Source organism: Dromaius novaehollandiae, chromosome W, assembly GCF_036370855.1.
Source record: "Dromaius novaehollandiae isolate bDroNov1 chromosome W, bDroNov1.hap1, whole genome shotgun sequence".
In the NCBI taxonomy this organism is placed as follows: Eukaryota; Metazoa; Chordata; class Aves; order Casuariiformes; family Dromaiidae; genus Dromaius; species Dromaius novaehollandiae.
Genome location: NC_088130.1, coordinates 60,929,244 through 60,953,342, shown reverse-complemented (window position 1 = coordinate 60,953,342; position 24,099 = coordinate 60,929,244). Strand labels below are relative to the sequence as shown.

The 24,099-nt window shown below is 47.1% G+C and overlaps 1 protein-coding gene across 2 annotated transcripts in view; it reads left to right on the top strand.

Annotated features, from left to right (window-relative positions):
- Positions 1 to 24,099, top strand: part of LOC112987802 (dynein axonemal intermediate chain 1) — a 149,077-nt gene that overhangs the window by 91,628 nt on the left and 33,350 nt on the right. For both annotated transcript variants that reach the window (XM_026107851.2, XM_026107850.2), the window contains exons 16-18: positions 2,663 to 2,742; positions 9,421 to 9,569; positions 10,479 to 10,578. In XM_026107851.2, coding sequence (XP_025963636.1) covers positions 2,663 to 2,742; positions 9,421 to 9,569; positions 10,479 to 10,578 — 329 coding nt within the window. The remainder of the gene's footprint in view (positions 1 to 2,662; positions 2,743 to 9,420; positions 9,570 to 10,478; positions 10,579 to 24,099) is intronic.

The window sequence follows — 24,099 nt, the reverse complement described above, 5'->3', positions numbered from 1 at the left end:
ATCTTGTATTTGCTTGCAGAAAAGATGAACATTCACTGCAAAAACGGCTGGTTTTGCTGTAAAATCCTAGTATGGACAAAACATAGGGTTTTACTTGTATTTGTCAAAACTAAATCAATTTTCCTCCTACCAGACATTGATCTGCACTGGCCAAATCAAGACAAAAAGCTACCTCTGCTCTCTCCTGTGTACACTGCTTGTCTGGCCTGTGGTGGGATGCAGCTCATCTGGCTTTTGTTCTTTAGATTTTGGCACCTGTTCTGAGTCAGTTGGCTGGACTGCCCCTGTAGAAAGTGGAGACAGTGCAGTACTTCTAGGCTGAATCCCCTCATTCTGACCCTCCTGGGTCTGAGATAGGATGGGATGAGTCAGCTCTGGAGGCCTTAGACTACACAAGGAGCCTTGAGAAATCCCGTATGTCCTGTAGAAAGTACCTGCTTTTGGCAGTTAAGCTATGGCTTGGGTTTGCAGAAAGCACTTGCTCTGCTTTTAAGGATCACCCTCCTTCTAGGCTAGTAATTGATGGACAATGTATGTTTGTGAGAAACCTTTGCTCTGCCACACAGTTTGGAAGAGATCAGCTAAAGCAGTACACTGCAGAACTCCCAGGGACTTTGGGATTATTGGTTAATGTTACTGGGAAATGGATTTTCAAAGACTTGCCTTGAATATTTAACTATCTATTCAAATGTTAAAAATGCAGACAGTATTATAGGGTTGAAACGACCTTAACAATTCCTTTGAGGTTTGCAGGTTTTTTTCGTTTTTTAACATTTAAGACATAAGGCTGTTTTTGACTGCCTTTGCAGAAAGTTCTTTGCTTCTGAGCCTTGTCTGCTTGTCCCTGTTTCTCCTCTGATGTCTGCTGTCGGTGTCCCTGATGGCCAACAGCTCCAAATTATTGCAGCACTCCTCAGACATCCCATCTTCTGCTCAGGGACCCTCCTGAACTTTACTTTCACCATCATGTCTGCTCCTGGACTAAGTGTCTCTAGACACTCACAACAGCTCCTCTTCCTCTGTGTGCCCAGTACCTTCTCCCTTACCAATTAATGCCCACTTACCAGCTAATGTCTGCATGCACACTGCCACTGGAGCTGCATGTGTGTGGCTCCACTTCTTCATTGCATTTGTCCTTGGCTGGCAGAGTGTGCTGAAGGCTCTGACCTCTCCCGTTAAGTGTGAACCTCACTACTGAGCCAGCGGGCTGCTGAGGGCTCTCGTTACTCAGTGCCCATCATGGAATGTCTCTTTCAATTTTGCCTTCCGCTTTCTGCAGCTTTTTTTTTTTAATGTAAATGAGATTGTGAGTTGGCTTTCTTGGTTGATGTTGCATCTACCTCGGGAGCAGAACCCAAACGATCTCAGAATCTATTGTGACTGATGCCTATATAAAACACAAGTCACAATGTTGCTCGGTTCAGGACTTTTGAGGTCAGGAGGAGGCTTCAGTGCCCGGTGAAAGATTTGTTCCCAAATCACACCCTTTGCTATTGGTTTTACTGAAATAAGCCTGCTAATTGGCTTCTGAGCTAAGGGTGAGAAGGACACAAGGAGGCATCACATGACATTTCTTCTCTGGACCCTCTTAAGCATAAGAAGCCATTTATATTTTTGCAGAAAATAAGCAAAAAAGATCTGTTCCTTGCTAATATTCTGTTAGGAGCCAGGCCTAGTCCTGATGACTCTTATGTTTGTACCAGGCATTTAAAATTCTTACCAGAGTGAATCCCAGTTTTGGGCCAAACACTGTTAACATTCACTGCTTCCACTGTTGCACTGAAGAATGCTGTTGTTCTGGAGCTCCACAAAGGTGTCAAGAGCAGCTGGAGTCTTGGAGACCTTAGGGACTTTCGGAATCAAGGACAGAGACTAAAACCTGGTGGGAGGTTTGGTGGGACTGTGGTTGAGAATGGGAATAATAACAATTTCTGAGGGCAGAGTGCAACACTGATGTGTTTTTTGTACCTAGCAGCATCCTTGAAGTTATATAGGAGAGAGAAGGCTGGGTTTGAACCAGAACCTGGTGTCTCTGGGACTGTGGGAGATGTTTTCAAAAAGAAGTTGTGCTTCTAAACAGCTTTCTTCTCTGCATGGGTGCCTGAGGCTGACCCCAGAGAGAAAGATACAGCCTCCCTCGGGTGCCATTGCCTACAGAGGCCACCTGGCAGGCACTTCTAATCACAGATCCGTGTCAGTTCTTCATGGAGCTCAGTACTGTGTTTTGTATAGTCTGAACTCTCCGAGGCAGCCTCAGGGTACTCATTGTTTTAGAAAGCAAGTTACGTTCTGTGGGTGTTGTTACATAGGCTTCAGATCTCCTCACCAACCGATCTTTGTCACCAGCTGGAGAGGCAGCACAGGGTAATGGGTATGGTACGGGGCAGGGACGCAGAGAGCTCGATTCTGCTCCTGACCTGCCGTGCGACTCTCTCCAAGTCAGTTCACTCTTCTTCTAGTTCCCCTTTTCCCTTTGTCTGTGTTGTCTTGGGGACACAGGCAGCTTGGGAAGTGTTTCAGAAGCAGTGGCTCTAATTTCTTCTGGGGGCTTCTGGCTAATAAATCACTTCTGAAAACCTTGGCAGCGTGTGTGTGCCATAGGCAGGGAATGTGTGCTGGGCAGATGAACCAAATCTCTGACAGTCCTTTCTTCTGTTAATAGGCTGTGGGACATCATTTGATTTTCACAAAAAGATAGACTATTTGTTTCTCGTTGGCACTGAAGAAGGGAAGATCTATAAGGTAAGAATGGTTTCTTTGTCTCTTGTTTTACATCCCCTTGCCATTGCTCATCTTTTAGGCTCATCATCTTAACTGTTTGCCCAGGCAGCAACAAAGCACAACTTCAGAGCCCAGTCCTGCCCTCAGATCCCTGTGGTGAGCCCGATACCACGTAGAGCCCCAGAGGATTGCGAGGAGCTGTCTGCACAGACCCAATTAAGACCTTCTTTTGCAGAAACATTTTTCATGCAGACTGCATCCCAGAATGCTTTGCAGATTGCAGCTGTGCAAGTGAGGTGCTAACTGATCAGAGTAGAAGTTAAAAGGCATTGATCCTCTGTCCTTATGGCTGTGGGGAAATGGCAAGAAAAAATCTCCTCTCTTTTTGTTTTTAGACCTGTTATCCCATGAGCAGTGAGGCTAATGAAGCCTTGTTTCCTGTGGATTGGTGTCCTGCAGCCCTCCCCTTCCACAGTTACAGCCTTGGTCCTCCTCCAAGTCCTACATTCCCCTTGGCCTCGTACCTCCAGCATTTTGCCAAGTTCTCTAATCCTTCCTCCCTCTGGTCACTCACATGCTCCCCCCATTTTAGTGCTCACAGTACCATGCTGTAGCCCTCGATTCGCTGAGACAGTGTCAGCTACCTCCCTTCCAGTGTCCACCTGCAACCTGATGCTGTGGTACCCATTGCCTGCTGGGAGTACTGCTTGGCCAGCCAGCTCCTGCCAGGTGGAGAGGGTGCAGCAGTTGAGTTTTGCTTGTCCTTCTCTGGGTTAGGGAACTGCCTGTTTATTTGCACTCTTCAGGGCCACCTCTTTTTATGAAATATGTAAGACCTTTATATAGCCAAGGCCCCTGCACAGCCAGCTTTGGCTGAAATTGCTGGTAAGGTCAAAAGCTGTTTGGGAGGAGAGACAAGCAGACAGCAGGTCACAGCCATTGTGGTTTCTTAAGAAACCAAGCTAAAAATAGGAAGTTTTGAGCTCTGTTGTATGTTGCCTTGCAAATAAAGCCAGTAACAGCTTATGTTACTCATATAACTTTTGTTTGCATGGAATTCCTCTGAACCGGCTTTTGGGCTCTGTTAATATTGTAGCCACAGCCCTTTAATGAGGGTGGGGTGTCCCATCAGCCACAGGCTGACTCACAGAGCAGAACTGTCCAGCCCTCTCTAGAGTTTGTTGAAGGCTCCCTCCTCATGTCCCACCTGCAAAACAGAGAAGAAAAAAACAGAGAAAAAGAACCCAAAGGAAATTGTATTCTGAAACCAGTATCAATCATTTAGGCAAGACAAATTTAGCAGATATGTATCCCTTCCAGAAGGACAACACTGATTGAGATCGCTGCTGCCAGGCCATCCCTAGGGAGGCTTTCTGAGTTGTGCTCACTTGCCTTTGGCAAGACAGACACAGAAGGGAGATGGGAGAAATGGGGGTCCTGGGGTGATAGAAGATGGGGAAGGTGAGATGGCTTTTTGTTGATACTCTTGGGATACAAAGCAGCTGTTTAGTCACTTTGTTCTGAGTTCACATTGTTCAAGATGTTCTGAGTTGGCAGATGGCCCACGGTAGTTGGCACCCTGGGTATTACACTCCAAGTTGTTTGGGTACTGTTGTATCTTGTCCTCACAAGAGGCAGTAAGGAATCACATATTCAACTTTCTCTGTGCTTAGGCACACGATGGACGTCAGTGTATGTGACGGCGTATGTCAGCCTTAGGTGGGGGCAGTCAGTAAACCTTCAGGACAGATGTTCAGGCTGATATCCAGGATGAGTTACACAACAAGGGAAATCCTCGATGGAGCAAGACTGAGTAGGAATAGTTTGGCAGGGTTTGTATAGGCAAGGCTGGAGGTCTCCCTGCCTTGGATCATCACTCCTTTTATTGAAACACTGCACATTTTAACCCTTTCCTGGAACTAGCTGTGGATTGCCTCCCAAAGCCTTGCCCTACTCTGATGCTGAGGACAGTGAGGGCATATTGAGTAAGACAGACAGATTCCTTATATGCTGCATGAGTCAAGGATGAAGCATAGGCCAAATTATAGATTATTTATTAAATAAATTGAAAAGCGAATTTCAGAAAGGCATTTTTTTCAGAGACAGGGCTTGCCAACAAATAGCGTGATAATATGTTCATTCTTTAGCTGCAGAACTATTATGGTGAATTTTTTAAAATGGCTTAGTTAATAGTGTTTCTGATGCCAAGTAATCATTATTTTAATTACACACAGGTCTATCTATTGCCCTTTTACAAAGAGGACAAACTGTTTCTGCATTAATATGATTCTGTAATGCAAAGCTGCCTCTTTGCATATCTCATTTGCTGTTTAGGCACTGTTCAGCTCTGTTATAAGAAATGATGGTCCCTGATACTCAGATTGAAACGTTGTTTTGGCGTCAACTCTTTGATCAGAATTAGTTCTTAGTCGTCAGGACTTCCACAGAAAAACTGTGAGGAGGTTTGGCATGAGAGATGTATCTTTTTCAGTCTTAGTGAGCTTTCCTGAGAATGTAAAAAGCTAATGTAATAAAACTCAATGCAAAACTATATAGGAGGGGAAGGTGATTTTTATTTTAAGCAAAACTGATTCCAGTCACACTCATTCTCTCATAGATTTCACTCACTCATTCTCTTGCACCAAGCACCAAGGCATTTGTATTTGTGGTCCAGCCAGGATTTGTTGTGGTTATACAAAAGACAAAGGATGGCAATTGAGAGTTCTCATCACCTCATCTTGTGTTTTCCTTAATTGATGATGACAAACTGGGTTTTGGACATGCTGTGACTTCCAGTGCCCCTTTAGGAACAAAGAACTATTGTCATCTTCTGCCTCAGTATCTTTTCTTGCCCTGTCTGAGTCTTAGGCAAAGGTGTTTTCCTTATCTGGATATTTTATGACTTGAGTTCTATTCCTCATCTTCTCACCACCTTATCTTTATTCAGTGTGTTCTCTGTCCTGTTATCTGGTCACTTGAGTGGCTACATTTGCTATCAGTTAACATTATAATTAACACAGGGTCATTCTTTCACCATTTCCTGCTCTTTCTCCCAATGCATTCACCTACATCTGTATCTGTTCATATGCCATTGTAGAAATCTTAGTACTTCTGTTACAGATCTCTACAAGAAGGCACTAAGTGAAAACCAAGGCAACACCTTGGGTGTTGCTCATAAGAGCTGTCATCAACAACAGCAGACACATCTGTGTCAGCGGTTTGTAATGAGCTGTCAGCTGTGTGTCCTGATCTGCCTGCGAGTGCCAGCATTGTGCAGTGCTCTTTATGGTGCCTGTTACAAACCTCCTTTGAAAAAGATTATTTATTAGGTTTGTGTGTTACCTAGCATCATGATATTTCTGTTAGTGAACTGCTGAAACTCTCCACCTTATGAGGACACTAATAACCATCCATTCACCATGGATGGAGAGGTGTTTTGTGTGAGGCTAGTGTTCTCTTGTATAAACTGAAGTGCTATTAATGAAAATAATGAGTAAGTTTTGTGTCTTTGGATTTATTTTTCCTCACAGTATTCCTCTCTCATGTTTTTTAATCCTGTCACCAGTTATTTTGTTACTGATTTCTTGTATTGCTGTAGTAGACACATTCCTGCTTTACTGTCCCATCAAAAAATACTGTTTACTATTCACACACATCTACCACTATTCAAATAGGAGAAAAACACTCTCAGCAAATCTGGGCAGTGCTTTAGAAGTTCAGACAAGCTGCACAAATGCCTGGTCCCTGAGTCTGCTCCTTGTCTTCAAAGCTCTCCTGGAAGTTAGGTGTCACGTTTTCCAGGTGGTTTGTTTTTATCCTGACATGTGTCTAATAACTGTGGTTTTTAAAGAGACCAGTAGTGGAAGACTTTGCCAGCGGTTCTAGTCAGTGTAGAAGCTCTTTTAGTAGTTAAAATCACACTTTACTCTGAACTTTTTCTCGGGTTAATGGCTTTTCTTCAAAGTAGATCTTGGGAAGAACAACGCCCTGTCTTGCACATCAGAGAAGACACCGAAGAGGTCGGGATGAACGTGGCGTCAGGCTGGCAGGCAGCTCTGGGGCATAGTGTATGGCTCTACGTTAGAGCTGGCAGGCAGGGTTCATTTTCCACCAGGAACACCAGCCAGGCATCTGCCCTACAGAACCCATTTTGCTGCTGATTTCAAATTGGTGGCTGAAGTTTTTATGGGAAAATTGCCTTTCCCTTTCCTGTGTGGGGTTGAGTCTCAGCTCTAGGCCACGCTTGCTCACTGCAAATCCTGTCCTGGGGGTCAGCCCATCCCAGAGTGTCGCAGGCCGCCCATCCCAGCTCCCGGAGCACTGCACTGATCAAGGGCACAGACTCCAAAAGGCCTTCAAAACATAGCTTTGAAAGTTACAGTTCTGTTGGATGCAGACAGATCTGGTAAGGATCTTACTGATAGAAAGTCCTCAGATATTAGGGACTTCTGATGTAAGTACTTGGAATGACAGCCAAAAAAGCACCCTCTCTCTTGTGTCAAATTACTTATGACCCATTCTGTCTGCTCCCAGCAAAGTGACTTTCAAAACAAGCCGAGTACCAATTTTCCTGGTCGCTGAACATTAAGAATTACGAAATAAAGCTATGGAACATGACATTAAAGGAAATTTTGCTACCATAATTACATAGAGGCACAGTAGCTCAGTGACAGAGTATGCACCAAACTATTAGCAAGACTGATACCACCTCCTCCTGCCAGTAAATCTCAGTGGGGCACAAGCCGTGTTCTTGTTTTCACTTCCCACTGTAGTGGGCCTCCCAGGGACCTCAGTTTAGCATCCTGAATTCAGTACCTGTCCCAGTGCACAAGGGCATTGGAAATAAAAAAGGTCCAAGTACACAGACAGTGAATGTAATAAACAGTAAAGTGTAGTAAACAATTAAGCCTCATGACTAGTTAGAGTCTGTGCAGTCAAGCTTTGGTGTGCAAGAATTAAATTCACGTAACACTTCAGCATTCCTGCTGCTCTGGCAGATGATGTGTTGCTGCATTCATTAGGGAATAAAAAAAGGTCCTGAACAGTCCTTACAGTGGCCGTACTGGGACAGAGTGAATTGAACCCACACTTGCTGCATGGATGCGGCTCACATGTCAGCACACAGCCAAGAGGACTTTTTTTATCAGAGAAGGATCCTCGCTGCTGATGAAAGAAGCCCCCTGTCCCCTCTATGGGGAGGAGAGCTGGGGACGATAACCTCATTTCTCTGTGAACACAGAACTGACAGGGGATCTGGATCAAGTCCCACGTCCTGCTAATGCAGACAAGCAGATTGTAATTTCTCTCCCTACTTCATTAACTCACACAGCAAGTGACTTTTCCAAGGATCCCAAATGTTTTCTGGTTCTTGCTCACATCTTCTGTTTTGCCATTCGCTAGCACCCGCAGCTGTTGTGCTGCTGGGCTGACACTTGCATGCATACCAGTGTTTGCCCCATTCGCAGGCTGCTGTCAGCTGTGTTATGGGGTGGCCCAACACGCTGTCACGAGAGGAAGGGTTACAGGGAAGAGCTGTGTGACAAGGCAGGCTCCTGGCACAGGCTGTCACAGGATGATGGCAGGGAAAGGGCTTGTGGCATGTTCCCAAAATCCCTCAGAGGGTCTGACGGTTCATTCCTGTGACTTGTGCTTTACCTGAGAGCAGCATTTTTGCAAGTTTTAAATGCAACAGTCCAGATGCAGGTTCCCACCTGGATTACCAATCCTGCGGAGGGCTACTAAGATGATTAAGGGACTGGAGCATTTCTCATATCAGGAAAGGCTGAGAGAGCTGGGGCTGTTCAACTTGGAGAAGAGAAGACTGAGGAGAGATCTTATCAATGTATATAAGTATCTGAAGGGAGGATGTAGAGAGGATGGGGCCAGACTCTTTTCAGTGGTGCCCAGTGACAGGACAAGAAGCAACGGGCACAAACTGAAACACAAGAAGTTCTATCTGAACATGAGAAAAAACTTCTTTACTGTGAGGGTAACAGAGCACTGGAAGAGGTTACTCGGAGAGGTTGTGGAGTCTCCTTCTCAGGAGATATTCAAAACTTGCCTGGACACAATCCTGTTCAACGTGCTCTAGATGACCCTGCTTGAGCAGGGGGGTTGGACTGGATGATCTTCAGAGGTCCCTTCCAGCTTCAGCCCTTCTGTGATTTTGTGATTCTGTGATACCCTAAACTGCTGACCCACAGGATTGGGTGCTTATGGCTGGAGGAGGGATCACTCTGTCCCTGCCCCATTCCTTAGGTTTGTCCTTGAGCATCTTCTACTAACTGCTGTTGGAGATAAGAAATGATCTAGATTGGGCTGTGTGCTCCTGTGCAACACAACAGCTGTTTTTCCCTGGCTCTCCCGAGATGTCCCAGGAGCCCAGGTTGGCAGGAAGGTGATGGAGTTTCTGCAGTGGAGAGTAGCCTCCATAGCATGGCTCTAGCTGTAAATCCAACACATCTTTGGCCCCAGTCCTCATGCCCAGCAGAGAGGCATTCAGTTTTTCCTGCCATGGGGTTAAACAGCATGTGCAAAATGATTTGGTTTCTGTAGCACCTCTGGGTACTACCTGCCTCTCCCCAGCCAGCCCAGAAGAGCTTGGCAGGCCTCGTAAGTATTCACAAACATTTTTATCCAGGAATACCAGCTCCAGAGGAAGGTCTAGCTCTGATTACTGACTAATTCTCTCCATTGCAGTGTTCCAAATGCTATTCAAGCCAGTTTCTGGATGTGTTTGAAGCCCATCACATGGCTGTGGATGCGGTCAGCTGGAATCCCTACCATATGAAGGTCTTCATTTCCTGCAGCTCTGACTGGACAGTCAAGATCTGGGATCACACCATCAAGTAGGTCCTGCTGGGTCCTGGTGTGAGCAGGGAGGTTGTCGTCATCCAGGCTGAGATGCAGGCTATAGATGTTGACTCTGCTTGGATCTCAGTCGCAATTTCCCTGTTCACTGGACATATTGCTAGTTGCTCTCTTATCTATCTGCTTTGTTTGGGGCTGAAGAATCAGATTTGCCCTCCTTAAGTAATAGGTATAAAGTTTAGCACAGGCTGCCCCAGGGACTGCCCAAGTGGCACAGCTCAGCACAGAGTTTGACTGCTTTGCTTTGGACCTGACTTTCTTCAGACAGCACCTACTGTGGCAGGATTACTCCTCTGCAGCAATGAAATGAAGAAATGTCATGTGCTGGCATATGGCCTCAGGGGCCAGGAACCTCCTGAGAGCCAGAGAGGCAAAAAAAAAATTGGAACATTTAAAAATACATAATGAAGTTCAGGGTTAGTGGTTGAGAAATGTCTGGTTTCAATCAGGAAATTGATTTTGTTGTAAATCAGAGTCAAATATTTCCTGTCGCCAATACTGCTCTAATATTCAATGGTGTTGTCAAAGGTCCGGAGAGGGAAATCACTTTTTCCCGTATGAGTATTAACCAGAGAGACTCCATTTCGCTGTGTGTGCAGAGGAAGCTTTCAAAGTGCTTTCAGAAAGAAAGAAATGGGCTGCCTTTCTGCTCATCATGCTGGGACCAGTCCAGGCCCGTTTGAGTGGATACTCAGCTTTGCTTTGCCTTCTGGGGCCTTTCGCTCAAGTGGGGGCTGATAGCTGACATAGGGAAATATCCCATCTGCCACTTCTGCAGTCGGCTTTGAATAGCGCAGCCCACCAGCATCCAAGTGTTTGTATCTGGGTTTCACTTCCAGAGTGGCATGTGTCTAAATGAGCTCTTCTCCCTGGGTCTCTCTTTCCAGGACTCCGATGTTTATTTATGACCTGAATTCTGCTGTTGGGGATGTTGCCTGGTCCCCTTACTCCTCCACTGTCTTTGCTGCAGTCACCACTGATGGCAAGGTGAGAGGCTGGGAGCAATGCTGCTCTGATTCAATCTGGGAGAAAGTCAAGGGAGTTTAGGGTTGTGCATCGGGGACAGGTGAGTCCAAACCAGGCCAAGCACCTCAGGGAGCGGAGGATCTGCTGCCAGCAGGAATCTGTCACAGTGACTGTGGCTGAATTGTCTGAGGTGTGGGCTGCTTGCCAAGAGAGATCAGGGCTATTTTGGTAGCGCCAGGTCCTAAACACTATCAGTTCATTTTTGCTGAACGTGATTTCATAGGACACAGAAGTCATAAAGCAACAGGTGAGGAAACCTAGGCAACAGCAGTTCTTATTCCTTCTTCCCTAAGGCCTACCACACTCGTACAAGCTACAAGGCCAGAAATCTCTCAACTGCAGCCCAGTGGTGCAAACTCTGTAGTTTATGCTGAATCACAAATTGGAGGCCTTTTAGGAGACGCTAAGGAGCAGCTGCACATCTCACTGCAGCCTGGATAAACCCTTCATGGATGCATGTTTCCCCTGTCCTCTAAGCACAGGTGCTTTTTGGTGACCAAACACAGCCCCTAGCATAAGCAAGTCAAGCCTCCCTGCAGTCCTGGTTTGTTCCTCTTGCTCCAGGGATTGGAGATACTCAGAGAACAGAGTGGAAAGCAGGACAGGGGACAGGGAACAGGCTGCTTTTTCCTATGCTTTCCTGTCCTTGACATGTCTATCCCTGGGCATGAATTGCTCATTCCTTTATGCTGCTCCCCCTGCTCTGAGGCAAGCACTGCAAACTCACACGACTCCCCGCTTGTTCTCACGCTGACCACAGCAGTGCACATGTGCAGCTTGCAGTGGGTAAGTGCCAAGAGAGAAAACACTTACCTCCCTCTATGCAAAGTTAGCTCATTAATCAATGCATCCATAAAGGTGGAGAGATGATGCTCCAGAGCAGAGCACCCCTAGCACCAACTGACATCAGAGCATTGTTCCCAAACCTCCAAGGCATGGTGAAGCAGCTGATTAAAGTGAATACATATTTATATTGATATTAAAAAATCAATTATAGTAATAGGCTCAGGGCCAGCCAATAGAACGTTGTTCCAATTAAATAAAATGAGATCAGCATTTTTCCCATTGTAGAGGCTGTCTCCAAGAGTAATGGCTTAGTAATGAAGTACTTAGAACAATCCTAATGTTGAGATGATGGCAGTTATATTTTTGCCCCTAGTCATCCATCCTAGTAGCTCAGATGGTTAATTCAAGTCTGGCAAGCAGCCAGGACACGTAGCTATCCATCAACATGTTTTTGTACTGTAAGACCACATTGCTCTGTCACCATGGGCTGCATGTTCTGCCGGTGTAAATTGGAAAGTTTGCATGGCTTGGCCAAATTACTATAGCAAAAAGATGGCCTTTATATATCTGTATCAGTGAATTGGTGCCTCGGCAACTTTATTGCAGTTTAACCTTTTTGTTATAGCAAAAAATTCATTTCACTGATATAGTGGCTCAGGCTGTGAATTTGTCTCTCCCAAGCTAAGCAATGGAAATATCATCTGTGCTGGAGCACATGGTCTCCCTGGAAAGTTCAGGATGCTGCAGCCTACAGAAAACAGTGTTGTTGCTTTTCCCTCTGCTGCCGAGCTGTGATCATGATTCGACCCTTTGTTCATGGATCTGTCTGTTCCCCTTTTCCCATATAGCAAATGAAGGGCCTAAACATCCAGTGTTACATGTCCTTTGACTCGTTCCCTGCAGGAGATGTTGTGTGACTTCCCCAAAACTGACAAGGGTCCTGCTGGGGTTCACAGCTTTCACTGAGCGCTGGGGTAAGCATCAGAGAAGAGAGCTGTGAGTGTCCTAGTTTGGGCCTGGTGTCTAACTGTGGGAAAGAAGATGGGGCTGTCTGCAGGCAGTGATACAGCCTGGACAGTGTGAGTGGCTGTAGCGTGAATGCTAGCTCTACTTGGGTCTTATTCACACAGTCAAGGTTCTGCAGCGACAGCTCATCCCCTGGGAGGTTTCAGGCTACTCACTTAGGCCAGGTTCTTTGTCAGGGCTTTACCAACTGCACAGAAGCTCCTTCAGACTTGTCAAGAGTTTTTGTCATGAGATCTTTCCTTCCCACGCCTAGCTTGTCTTAGCCACTGCTGACATGACTTGAGTTGTGTTGTTGCAGAGTCACATTAGCTGCATCATCCACTAGCCTGGAGTTCGTATGAGAATGAGGCAGGCTAAGAGAGAAGAGTAACTGGTTTGGGAGCACCGCATCCATGATATCCTAATCAGGATCACATTTAATCCTGCACTCTTCTAAGAGTGATCCTCAGCCAGGAGCAGCCCAGCATTGGGTTGCCTGACAGGAAAGGTCCAGGCAAGAGCTGCCTTCCCATTGCAGTAGATTGGCCAAGACTGATGCTGATAGAAATCCTGGTCTCCCCCTCTACCCACTAACCATGTTGGTCGCAGCAGGGTAATCCTGAGACATGGTTTTATTTCTTTTTTAAACATAACCTTTTAGATCTGCAGTGGAAGTGGGATAAATAGTTGTTTACAGCCTTTTGATTCCTGGATACACTCCACTTAGTAGCAGAACTAACTTCTGGGGAATAACTCAGTGCCTAGCAAAGGGCAGGCTCCATTAATGCTGGGAAAAAATCTATGTTAAGAGGCTACAGAAAACTACAGGACATGCAGCCAGAGAATGAAACATTAAAGGTCTCTTGTTCAGAAACAGCCACTAGCTTTGTATCCACACGTAATTATGTCTGCAAAACTTGAAGGTTGCCTGGAGGTGGTTTTAAAACTCAGGCCCTAATTGCAGTCTTAAAGGGATACCTGACATGTTTCGAAAAACGCATTTTCTTTCTTAAGCTGATCCTGTGTGTCCAAAATGTGTGAATCAGCCCCCCAACTCATGAGACTGGATTGGGAATCAGGGCATTTTAGAATCTAAAGAGCTCACAATCCCGTGACGCCAGGAGGTTAGGATTTAAGGGAAGGTATAATTATGGAAATCATGATAAATCATGAGCTTTACCAGCAGGGCATCTGCTCCGGACAGCACCATCTCTTCATAAATTACCTGAGTGTACATGTGCTGCAGCTGGTGCAGTGGACACTGACTGCCGCTGTTCCCCTTTATCATGTTCTAGGTAATTTCCTTAGTATCCTGCTCTGCCTGATGACAGTTTTATTTCAAAATGAGCATAAATGATTTGCAATGAAAATTGAGATAAAATGAAATGATCCCTGAGATGTACGCATCCATGCCAACACTGTCTGAACAAACTCCTAAATCGATACCTAGGTGCCTAAATAAGTGGCCTGATTTTAAAGGGACTGGACAGCCAGCTGCTTTTATGGAAGCTAGGCTGCACTGGATATGCTCTGAGTGGCTGTTAATGAGCATTCAGCTTTGGTTTCAGTCAGTTTGCTAAGTCTGTTGCAGTTTTGCTCTGTGATTGCATCTCAGATGACACTTATTTTCCTTGAAGACTTCACAGTGGTTCCTAAAACAGACAGGTGAAGAGACCTTGTGTTTCTAAACATGAGTCCTGCAGCTCAGTTGACTGGCAGCAGTTCTGCTGGTCCCTCCGGGCTGCCTGCTGCTGCAGGGGCCTGGGTGCAGATGCTGATGTGATGGCGCTGAAATAAAATTAGGTTAGAGAACACCGTGTTTTAGTGGCTTTAGGTTGTAGATGGCAAAACCTTGACATGGAGAAAAAGGCTAGCTGGGATGAGAGACCTGCTTTGCATATAAAAAACTGTGGAGGTGGATTTGGATGCCTGGACTTCCACATTTAGGGCACAGGAGGGGGAGATCTGGGGACGCTGGCCAGCTCTTGGCAAGGACAGAGGGCATGGAAATGGAGAGGGGAGGAGTTCTGTCCCTGCAGCAGTCAGCAGGATTCACCCTGGGAGTTTGCTTTGGCCCCATCTCACACTTAAAGCAGAAGTAGACAGTGAAACATGTAAAAGTGGGAGTCAGATACCTGAAATTTCCCACCTGGGAATGTTTTACTTACTTTCCTTAAGTAAGGAAACGGTGTTGGCAGGTTGTGCCCTACAAGGCCAATGCCACAGACCTCCAAGTCTGGCTTACTCTGGGCATGTGGGTGCTTTCTTGTGCTGAATTCAGGATAAATGTTGCCGCTGCTAACAAAGCCAAAGACACCTGTGTCACAAGTGTCCCCAGATACCTCTGGGCCGCAGCTGCCCCCTGCAATGGCCATAATGGTATCCTCATTTAAGAGGGTGACAGAAAGTCTGCAGCGTGATCTGTGGGCAGTGCTGAAGGCTGCTAGCACTCTGTGGCCTGTAAGGTTTCAGGACAGGTCAGGTGATATTCTCCATCCTTGCTGAAGGCTGAATCACCAAAGAAGATACAGACAGACTTGTCAGTCTCCCCAGTTGAAGATTAGGAAGGGAACTATATGGAAAATAATGATGTGATTTTTTAAAAGACTCACTTTCTCACAGCATGTATGGTCTAGATAGCTTTGGGATATGGTCGTGAAGGCTCCACCACTCCTCCACCTAGAAGACACAGTTCTTTAAAGTCTCTGTACTGTTGACCCTGATTTTGTGAGGGACTTCAACCTCCCTGACGTCTGCTGGAAGGGCAGCACAGCAGGCAGCAAGCAGTCACCAGTTTTGAAGGGTGTCAGGGAGGTTGTGCTATCTCCGTTGCTTGGAATTTTCAAGACCAGGCTGGGTTGAGCCCTGAGCAACTGCATCTGACCTCAGTGCTGACCCTGCTTTGGGAAGGAGCTTGGACTAGAGACTTCTGGAGATTCCTTCCAACCTGTGATCCTGGAACACTATGAAGCATCCTTGTGGGAGAAGGGGACCCTGGGGGTTTTAGAGCAGGTGGCTCAGGAGCATCTGTTAAGTTCAAGTCCATTTGCTCTCATGTTTTTGTGAGATGGTGGCTGCATCCTTCATAACTAATGCAGTGAAAGCAGGGTGATGTTATAGCTGCCCTTAGTAAATATTGATAGCCTCAAGATAAATGCCATCCAAGTGTACACTCTGCAGAGAAAGCTTCTCAGACATACGCTCCCGGGCTTTTCCCCCTTTGCTGAAGCTGTTGACCTTTGAAGATATGAAATACTTGAAATGACCCAAACCTTCAGGAAATTAGCTAATGTTTTGTGTTGCTCAGGAAGCAAGTATGCCCTTTCCTGCTTATATAAACATATTTTACTGAACAAATGTTTTGTTTGAGAAATCTTGAAGACTTCTGTTGTATCTCACTTAAAATATAAGATGCTGAAGAAATGCCTTTCATCTCGGTACCCATCCTTTCCTTACTAGGAGAGAAATATTGTTTAGTACTGGCATCTCTGTCTGTTCTTAGAGCAATTCTCAGAGACTTGCTGCCCATTTAACGCTGACCAGAGGCAAAAACCAGTCTCTGTCTTTAAAAGGTTGAAAGATTTTGCAGATAAAAGGCTTGCTGAATCTTCCAGCTTTGCAAATATTTCCCTGGGTATTTTGGACCCAATCCTGCCCTCCCCATGGGGCATGAATCAGGCCTGCCAGCAGATCTCTCAGCATTAGTGCTTGTGCCCAAGGGAGCTCTGACCATGAACCCCTCACCACAGCAAATGTCCCTGGCATGTCCGAGCCTTTCCTCCTACCCACCTGCAGCAGTGCCCTTTCCCCAGGGGTCCCAGCCATGCTGCCTGCACCCGCTCACTCCCATCTGCCCCGTTCCTGCTGCAGTCTGCCATGACCTCGTGGGGCTGCCACTAGCTCTGCTGGGCTGGAAGTGGGGCCTCTCGCTGCTCTCTGTGCAGCGACCAGGGCAATAGCTGTGGTGCGAAAACACTGCAAGAGTGCAGGTCCCTTTTGCCATCGCCTGGGAGGGCCTCGAAGTAGTCTGAAGTGGGCAGGGACTTCTTAAAATGGCTTCTAAATGGCATTTGCAGCAAAGCGGTTGTTTTCTAGTAAAACTGCTCATTTTCTTCTGCCACAAAACCTAAAAGGCTGCCTCTTATTCTCTGCTAAATCCTTGAGATTAACGTGAACTGCTGGGGAGATTCATGTCTGCTTTAAAACAAGGGGCTAGTGATGTGTCAGAGCTGAATGAAGCAAATGAGCAGTGTCCCTGGGCATAGTGCTGCCCTCCACTCGCTCAGTGCCAGCCGGGCTTTCTTGTCACCGGGGCTCCCTTCTTGCCCCCCAGCCATCAGGCTCGCTGTGCAGGGATTCCTCTCCCTCAGCAGCTGCTCTGGGGGAAGAAAGGAGGCCCAGAAGACCTTGGTGTGTCCGTGCAGGACCTGAGCCCTCACCTCTATCCTGCTGCAGCTCCTGCCGCTTTACAGGGTACTCTGGAGGGCTCTGGAGCTGAAGCTGTGCATGAGACAGCTCAGGACATTGCTCTTCACTGCCTCATGCCCGTTAGTTACCAAGTTGCGGGTAAGGTGGCTTTGTGAGCGCTGTAGCAGGTTTCAGTGCAAGGTCAAACCAGTGAGTTTAAACCTCTTTTATCAGTGGCTTTGCAGGGATTGTTTCTCACACAGATCCTCCTGGGCCAGTTTTTCATTACTAGAGCTACTACCCTTTCAGGATGTGAAATACATCATTTTAACCAAAACAGCTTACTGCGATTAGGCTTTCAGCCACACAGGAACCGCTTTTGCACTCTTCTACTTGTATGAACATATCTGAGTGAACAAATGGTTTGTACAGCATCTCCAAAGATTTCTTTGATTAGTCTACTTGACTTTACATGAAAACCTACCAAGGGCACTGAGCCCATCAGGAGTAACTGAGACAGTTTAGAAAGCTGCTCCTAGTTGCTTTTCTGCTCTTACCTGTCAGACCCTCACTTAGGTTTGAACTTGCAAGTAGGGATGATTGATATTAGGACCATTACCATGCTGAAAGCCCCCAGCTGTCTGTCCTGGTCCTGCTGTACAGGGACAGCAGCTCCTGAACCTTAATTGTTTGCATTTTATAATGACCTGAAATTAATGTTGGTTTGTTTTAAATGACAGTCTTGAACTGTGACAGTTCAATAGTTGCTTTATCATCAATTTTGCTGGCCTGCTGCTGGGGTCGCAACGGGCAGAGCAGCAGGGCAGAGATTAGTGACTGCTCCCTGCATCAGACTCTGAGCTGCTCCTGCTTGTGCAACTCCACCTGCCTTCGCATGCACCCCAGCCTCCAGTGTCAGCTCTCCGCAGGATTTAGCCAGGATGCTGCAAATGTGAAGAAATGAAGATTGATCCTGATCTGTGGGGACATCGATTTAGCCTGACACCAGAGGCTGGACCATTGGCCACAACAGGGAGAGAGCAGGAGGACTGGCACAACTGGGATGTATTTATGAAGGAGGGCCTTGGGAGATTTGCCCCAGGCCCCATAAGGAACTGGCTGAAACCGTCTCCCTGTTGTTCATGAGGTCTTTGGGGTGTGATGGCAGAGTAGGGAAGTGTCAGGGGACTGAAGGAAAGACTCTTTGCCCAGTACTCAAGAGGACGGCATTTGGGGAGAAATTAGGCAACTTAAATATGATCCTGGAACAAATCATTAAACAATCTATTTGTAAGCCCTGGCAGAGCAAGGAGCAGCCAGTTTAGTAAGCCTTTAGTAATGCCATATGATATAAAACTGGTCTAATTTAGTTTTTGACAGTAACAGGCCAGGTAGGTCAGAGGAAGGAGTAGACATAATAGAGGTTGACTTCAGGAACACTGTTGCCATGCTGCAGTGCATGGCACGATGCAGGTGAGAAGGTGAACGTAACACAGTAGAAACCCATCCTCAGCAGAGTGTACAGTGCAGCTAGGGGTGCTTCAGGGATCTGGGCTGGCACTGAAACGCAGCAGCAGTTTGGATGGGACTAAGCGGACAGGGCTTACAAGTGCTTTGGAGGCAGAACCGGGATTGTAAATGAGCTTGACAACCTCAGCAGTGATTTGCAATCAGTGAGATGAAATTCAATAAAGACAGAAACCAAATGTGCAATATGAAATGAGCACTAATTGGAGAAGCAGCAGGACTGCAAGGCTGGCTGGGGCTGGGGATTGCCTGTGTTGCCATGCTCTCGCAAACACAGCAGCTGTGCTTCTGAGTCACAGCTGTGGAGACAAACCCAGGGAGACACAGTGGGGAATCACCCCATGAGCACAAGCTGGGCTTTGGATGCTGATCTCAAAGGAGGAGTCATCTCTGCTGTTACAGAAGAGATTGCAGCATAGCACAGAGGTACTGGGTGCTATTATCAGCCTAGTTATCTCAGGAGTTCAGCACAGATTAATTTCTCTGTTTGGCTTACACCTTTCAGAACTGGTTTGGAAAGCAACAAATTAAAATTAGTACAAAGCTGAAGAGCAAAAGGAGGCTTTGTGAGGAGGTGTAAGAAACATTAGCTTGATTTGTGATTCATTCCAAAGCATGCTATTAATGTTAAAGAGGAAAAAAAAAAAGAGTCACAGGCAACAGGATAGAATTGTATTAGACCAAACTGAAGAGCATCAGCTCTGGGATAGGGTGTTTAGTACTAGACAGCAGCATTCAGGAGCAGGACGGAGACATGAAGGAGATTATTCTAATCCTAAGACTATCAGAGCAGAGTCAGGTTGGTAGAAAGTAGTAACTGGCATAGAAATTAGCTAGGATAAACAAGCACATTCTTGTAAAACAACGTAACTGTTTCCTGAAGAGGCCGAGTGGTCAGATCTCTGGTCCTCAGCCTGGCTGAATGAATAACAGCTCTTCTCCTATATGCTGAAGCTTTGGCTTCTTACTGGCTTGTGGGAGCTGAGTCAAATCAGCTGAGGCTGATGCTGTTTTCATGCTGTGTCAAATCAGGAGCAGCCCAGTTCCTGAATGAGAAAAGCAGAGAGATGCAGCCTTAAGTGGGGCCCTCCCCAAGATATTAAGCCTGACGATGCAGGCCTGCTGCTCCCTGCTGTATCATCTCTGGCAGTGGACTGTGGTGCTGCAGGTGAGAAGGGTGCGTTAGGCCCTCTCTCTGTACCGCTATCTGGTGCTGGTATTGGATGCAGTATTACTGCATCCTCCTTGCAGAAGCAGGGAGCAGATGAATGTTTCTTTCCTGAGTCAGGTCCCCTTTGCTCCTGCTGAGCCCCTGATGGCCTTGTGCATTGGAGGGACCGAGAAATGTCTTAAAAACCTTATGTATAACCTGGAAATGTCTTCTAGAGAAGATTAAATGTGTTGGAGCTGCTCCACAGCCTGTTCTGTCTGTAGTGGGAGAATAACAAGCACGTAAATAAGGCCTCTGCTGCATGGCAGCTTGGTCTCGGCGCAAACTGGGGCTGCTTTGCTCGCTATGTGTCTTTGGGATGCTCTGGCAGTCATCCTGGTGCTAGTGAGGGCTTGGGATAACCTGCCAGTTTGTTGAATATATTGCCCAAGAGTTTGAAACAAATCAGCCATGGGGTTTGCCCATGGATGAGGTATCATGATACTCAGTCAAGAAAATGAGGAAAATCCATCACAAAGACAGTGAAAGCCAAGCAGTGAGGGAGATGTCAACTGATAAAGGGCAGCGTGATATTAAATCATCCCTCACCTTTCACTCTTGCACTGATTTTATTCTTTGTTGCCAAGTTACCAGGTATCTGCCTTGTTCACATATATATTCCCCCACCCCACTCACCCCGTCTCAATTCTGGCTGCCGTCAGGTTGTTTCTGAGCAGGCTACCACTGCCTGGACCACAGCTGGGGGCTGAAAGCTCATGAGCCCTGGAGAAAAGGACAGCAAAGACTGCAGCCACTGCAGACCCAACCTGTGTTCGAGACATGCTATGAAGGTAGGATGGATGAAAGTAGCTCTCAGGTCCCCATCTTAGTGGGCCACAAAAGTCAAGTAGTTTGTTCTGCTGTCAGAGAGGTTGATTGTCTTTGGTTAGTGTTGTTCGGAGGGTCCAGCTCTCCACCAGATTGCTCTCTGGGCTTGCCAGGCTGTTGTCCTGCTTCCCCTTAGGTCTCCTGAGCTGCAGGGCCAGTCTGGCCAAGCGCAGGATCCGTGTGATCCCTTTCTGTGCCTCCATAAGTGAGTTGCTGGCATTTCAAGTGGCTGCTGCGTGCAGTGGGCCTCTAATGGTAGTGCTGAGCCTGTAGGGCTAGGGGTGACAGCACAATGTAAAGACTGCAGGGTCCGAGTCACCAAAGAGCTGCTGGGAACTGCTGAGCGGATGAGAGACTGGTGTGACTTTTGGGCTATAGGCGGAGTTTGCAGAGCTGGTGGGGAGAAGTGAGTCATTTAAAACTCTGAGTATGGTTTGATGCTGGAGCTACAGTAATAGCCTTGGACTTACACTGTGCTATGCTTATAGAGTGGCCGTGTGGAGCCTCAGTCGGGCGCCGCTGTTTTTTGGAAGGTGGAATATATTTGCATGATTCATAGATGGAGGAGTGTAGGTCTGGATGCGGATGAGCTGGATTCCTCCTCTGGCTGTTCAAGAGTCAAGCATCAAAGCAGCTCATTTATGCCAAATATTTTCTGCAACTGTAACACAGCAGGGTTATATCCATTATTGCCTATACATGAAACACTGAGGCCCTGTTGTTACCTTGACAGTAATTTAGATATGTTCTTATTGAATGGAAAGTATCTGACAGAGGTTGCAGGGTTCATCTGATTCCAGCTCAGAGATAACTGGGCATCTGCTTAACTTGAGTGCTCCTCTCCAGGGGGTACTGACTTATCAAAATTACTGTCTGTGCACCATGGAGAAGTTTGCTTTGAACATCTGCCTGTCATATCTACCATCAGACTGTCACTTTGGTGCTGGGAGTCCAGGTTTCCTGTGACGGTTATTGATGCCGGCTCATAAATCCGCATGCTGCAAGGAATTGCTTCACTGAGCAGCGGGAGCTTCATTTGGAGGGTTGTGTATGTCCTCCTGCACTTCTTTGGGGTGAGCATGCAGATTTACAGGGACCATAAATAAAACAGCTGTTAGGATCATTGGTTACTGCCCAGCTCCCTATTCTCCCCAGGGATCTGCAGCTGAGCTGAGGGGAATAAAGGAGGGTTCTTAAGTTTTCCTCACTTCAGCCATTTTCAGCTTTCCTTTTCTTCCCTGTCTGTGCCCCTGCCTTCCCATGTTTCCTGCTCTCAGAGCCTGATTTATGTCCCTCTAAGAAAGTGGCTACATATTGTTCCTTGGGACTGTGTAGCAAGAGAACTGAAATGCCCTTTCTCACTATCTGAATGCCCATTAGCAGCAAGGATGAAGGTGTCTGCCATGATTTGCAAGCAGCAAAGACCCTGCAGGTCCCTGGTTTGTTTCTAAGTGACCTGCAGAAGGTATCTTAGAGAAGCAAGTTTATTGTCAGGAGGCTCCAGTCCCTCTCCGAGATCATGCCCCATGGTGGAAACTCTTTTTGAGGGTTGCAGATCAGTGGTTTGAAACCCCTGCTCCATAGTTTCTGAACTGCTCATGGATGAATGTGGTGGGGAGGCAAACAAGGGGCACTACCATGCTACAGCTCGGTCCCCCCAGGGCACCTCAAAGCAGGGAGGGGAGTGCTGGGGCCAGCTTAGGCAGCATGAGAAGTGGCATCCGGAGCTGGTAGGAAACGGGGCTGTCCACAGGGGGGCCCTCACTGGTTTCTAAGCGCACACAAGGATGCTTCCTTATCTGCTTTTTGTTCCTAGGCAGTTCTTGATGCCATAGCAAACCCAAGCAGGTGTCCCAGCACAGAGCACTGCACTGGCATGGTGTTATATGCTCCTTAGTGGGGTTCCCATCATGGGTTAGGTGGGTTCCCATCAAAGTTACACTTTCTGCTTTCGGGACCATGAGCAAGTTGCTCTATTTCCTGTGGATTCATTGAATTGTGAAGTGTCACATTCTGGAAAGTGTCACTGCCTTGCTGTGTTGCTGGAGATAAAAGCATGGGTGCTGCTATAGTTTTGAGTGAGGAATCGGAGGCCAGAGGCGTAGAAACAGGCTTGCCCTGTGAGCTGTAGGAGCCCAGGATGCCCTGACACATTGTGTGTCAGTGAGCATCTAATAACACTTGTGTGCCACATGATGAATATTAAGCAGGTATCAGCCCCCATCAAAAATGCCAATTTGCAGCAGCTGCCTGACAGTGTCAGGGTGGCAGCTTCCATCCGGGTGCGCTGCTGGATGAACGCGTGCCCTGAGAAGAAAGGTGGCACCCGCTCTCCACAGAGAGGGCTTGGCTGTGTCCTCACGGGTGTCAGCGCAGGCAGTGCTGCTCCCACTCCAGTGCTGACCCAAGGCCTTCTCGTGGGCCACTAAGGATGCCGCAGCTTTGTGGCACGCTGATGCTCGAGACACGCACGGAATCAGGTAGCAGGTCTCTGGGTCGTATACCCAGAGTGGACTGGTGGCATTAAGCAGGGAAGGTGACTTCTCACAGTACATTCAACTGGAGATAGCAGAGAGCCACACTTTCTCTTGCTCCAAGTTTCTGGGGTCTGTCATCAGGCTGTCCCTGGCACCGGGCATCCCTGAGCAGGACCTGGACAGTGGTGCCAGGCTGCAACTGCAGGCAGTAGGAGAAAAGGGACATATGGGGAGAGCAACTTAGATGCTCAGCTTGTGAGACCTGTGAGGCTGTCTCCACCTGTAAGCAGCGATCTGTAGGCTGGTGCGATTAGGGCCAGCTGGGCTGTGGGGTGGAGAGAAGCTGTGTGCTGCTGGTGAGACTCTGGAATGGAAGATCCAGCTGGAGCCTGCTCCACAATCCTTACCCCCTAGGACCTGAACCAGCAGGACAACTCATGGGACTAGGAGCCTCAAGGAGATGTGGGATTTCAATCATCCATTTCTTGGGCAGAAAGTCCTGCCCCAAACTCCAGGCAGATCTGCAGCCAGTGCTGATCGCGTGCCGTTCTGCTATTTTACAGCACCATGAAGCTGCCCCAAGTGTTGTGGGAAGCCCTGTTCCTGTTTTAGGATTCTCCCAAAGCATCAATAACAGTGCTGGTCAGACCCCATTTCCCCCCTTACAGTGTCTGTAAGCCTCTAAATCAAAACCTCTGAAGTTCTAGCACTCATGGCCCACCCCTCCATCTGGAGCATCTGCCAGCTGATATGAGGCTGATGTTTCCAGCTGAAATACTGAAATAGCTTGTTCTTTTCCATGATTCCCTTGGCAGAGGAAAACAAGCCCATTTGTTTAGAAGCTCATAAAAGAGGAGCTTTATAGTGGAACATTCATAAACTTGTTTGCGTTTGACCTTCTCCACGTTGCTGATGGTCTTGAGTTCTTGTCCAGGCATTGTGCTTGTCTGGGCTGTCTGTGGCATTTCTGAAAAACAGCCTCACCCAGAGTAATTTGCATTGCTTGGCACTCCTCAACTGATCGTTCAGACAATGCCATCTTTGCTACACTGCAGCCCTGCTATGGTGTAAAGGTGCGATGCATTGACAGCCTTGTAAAACAGCGATTGCTCCTGAAAAGAAACCTGGCTACTAATTCCATGTTGCCTTTTTTTCCTAGATTAATTGGTGCTACTCAAGAAATGGGCATTTCCCAGGCTCTTAGGTTACTATGTATTGATCTTCTGTCACTGGGGAGAAGAA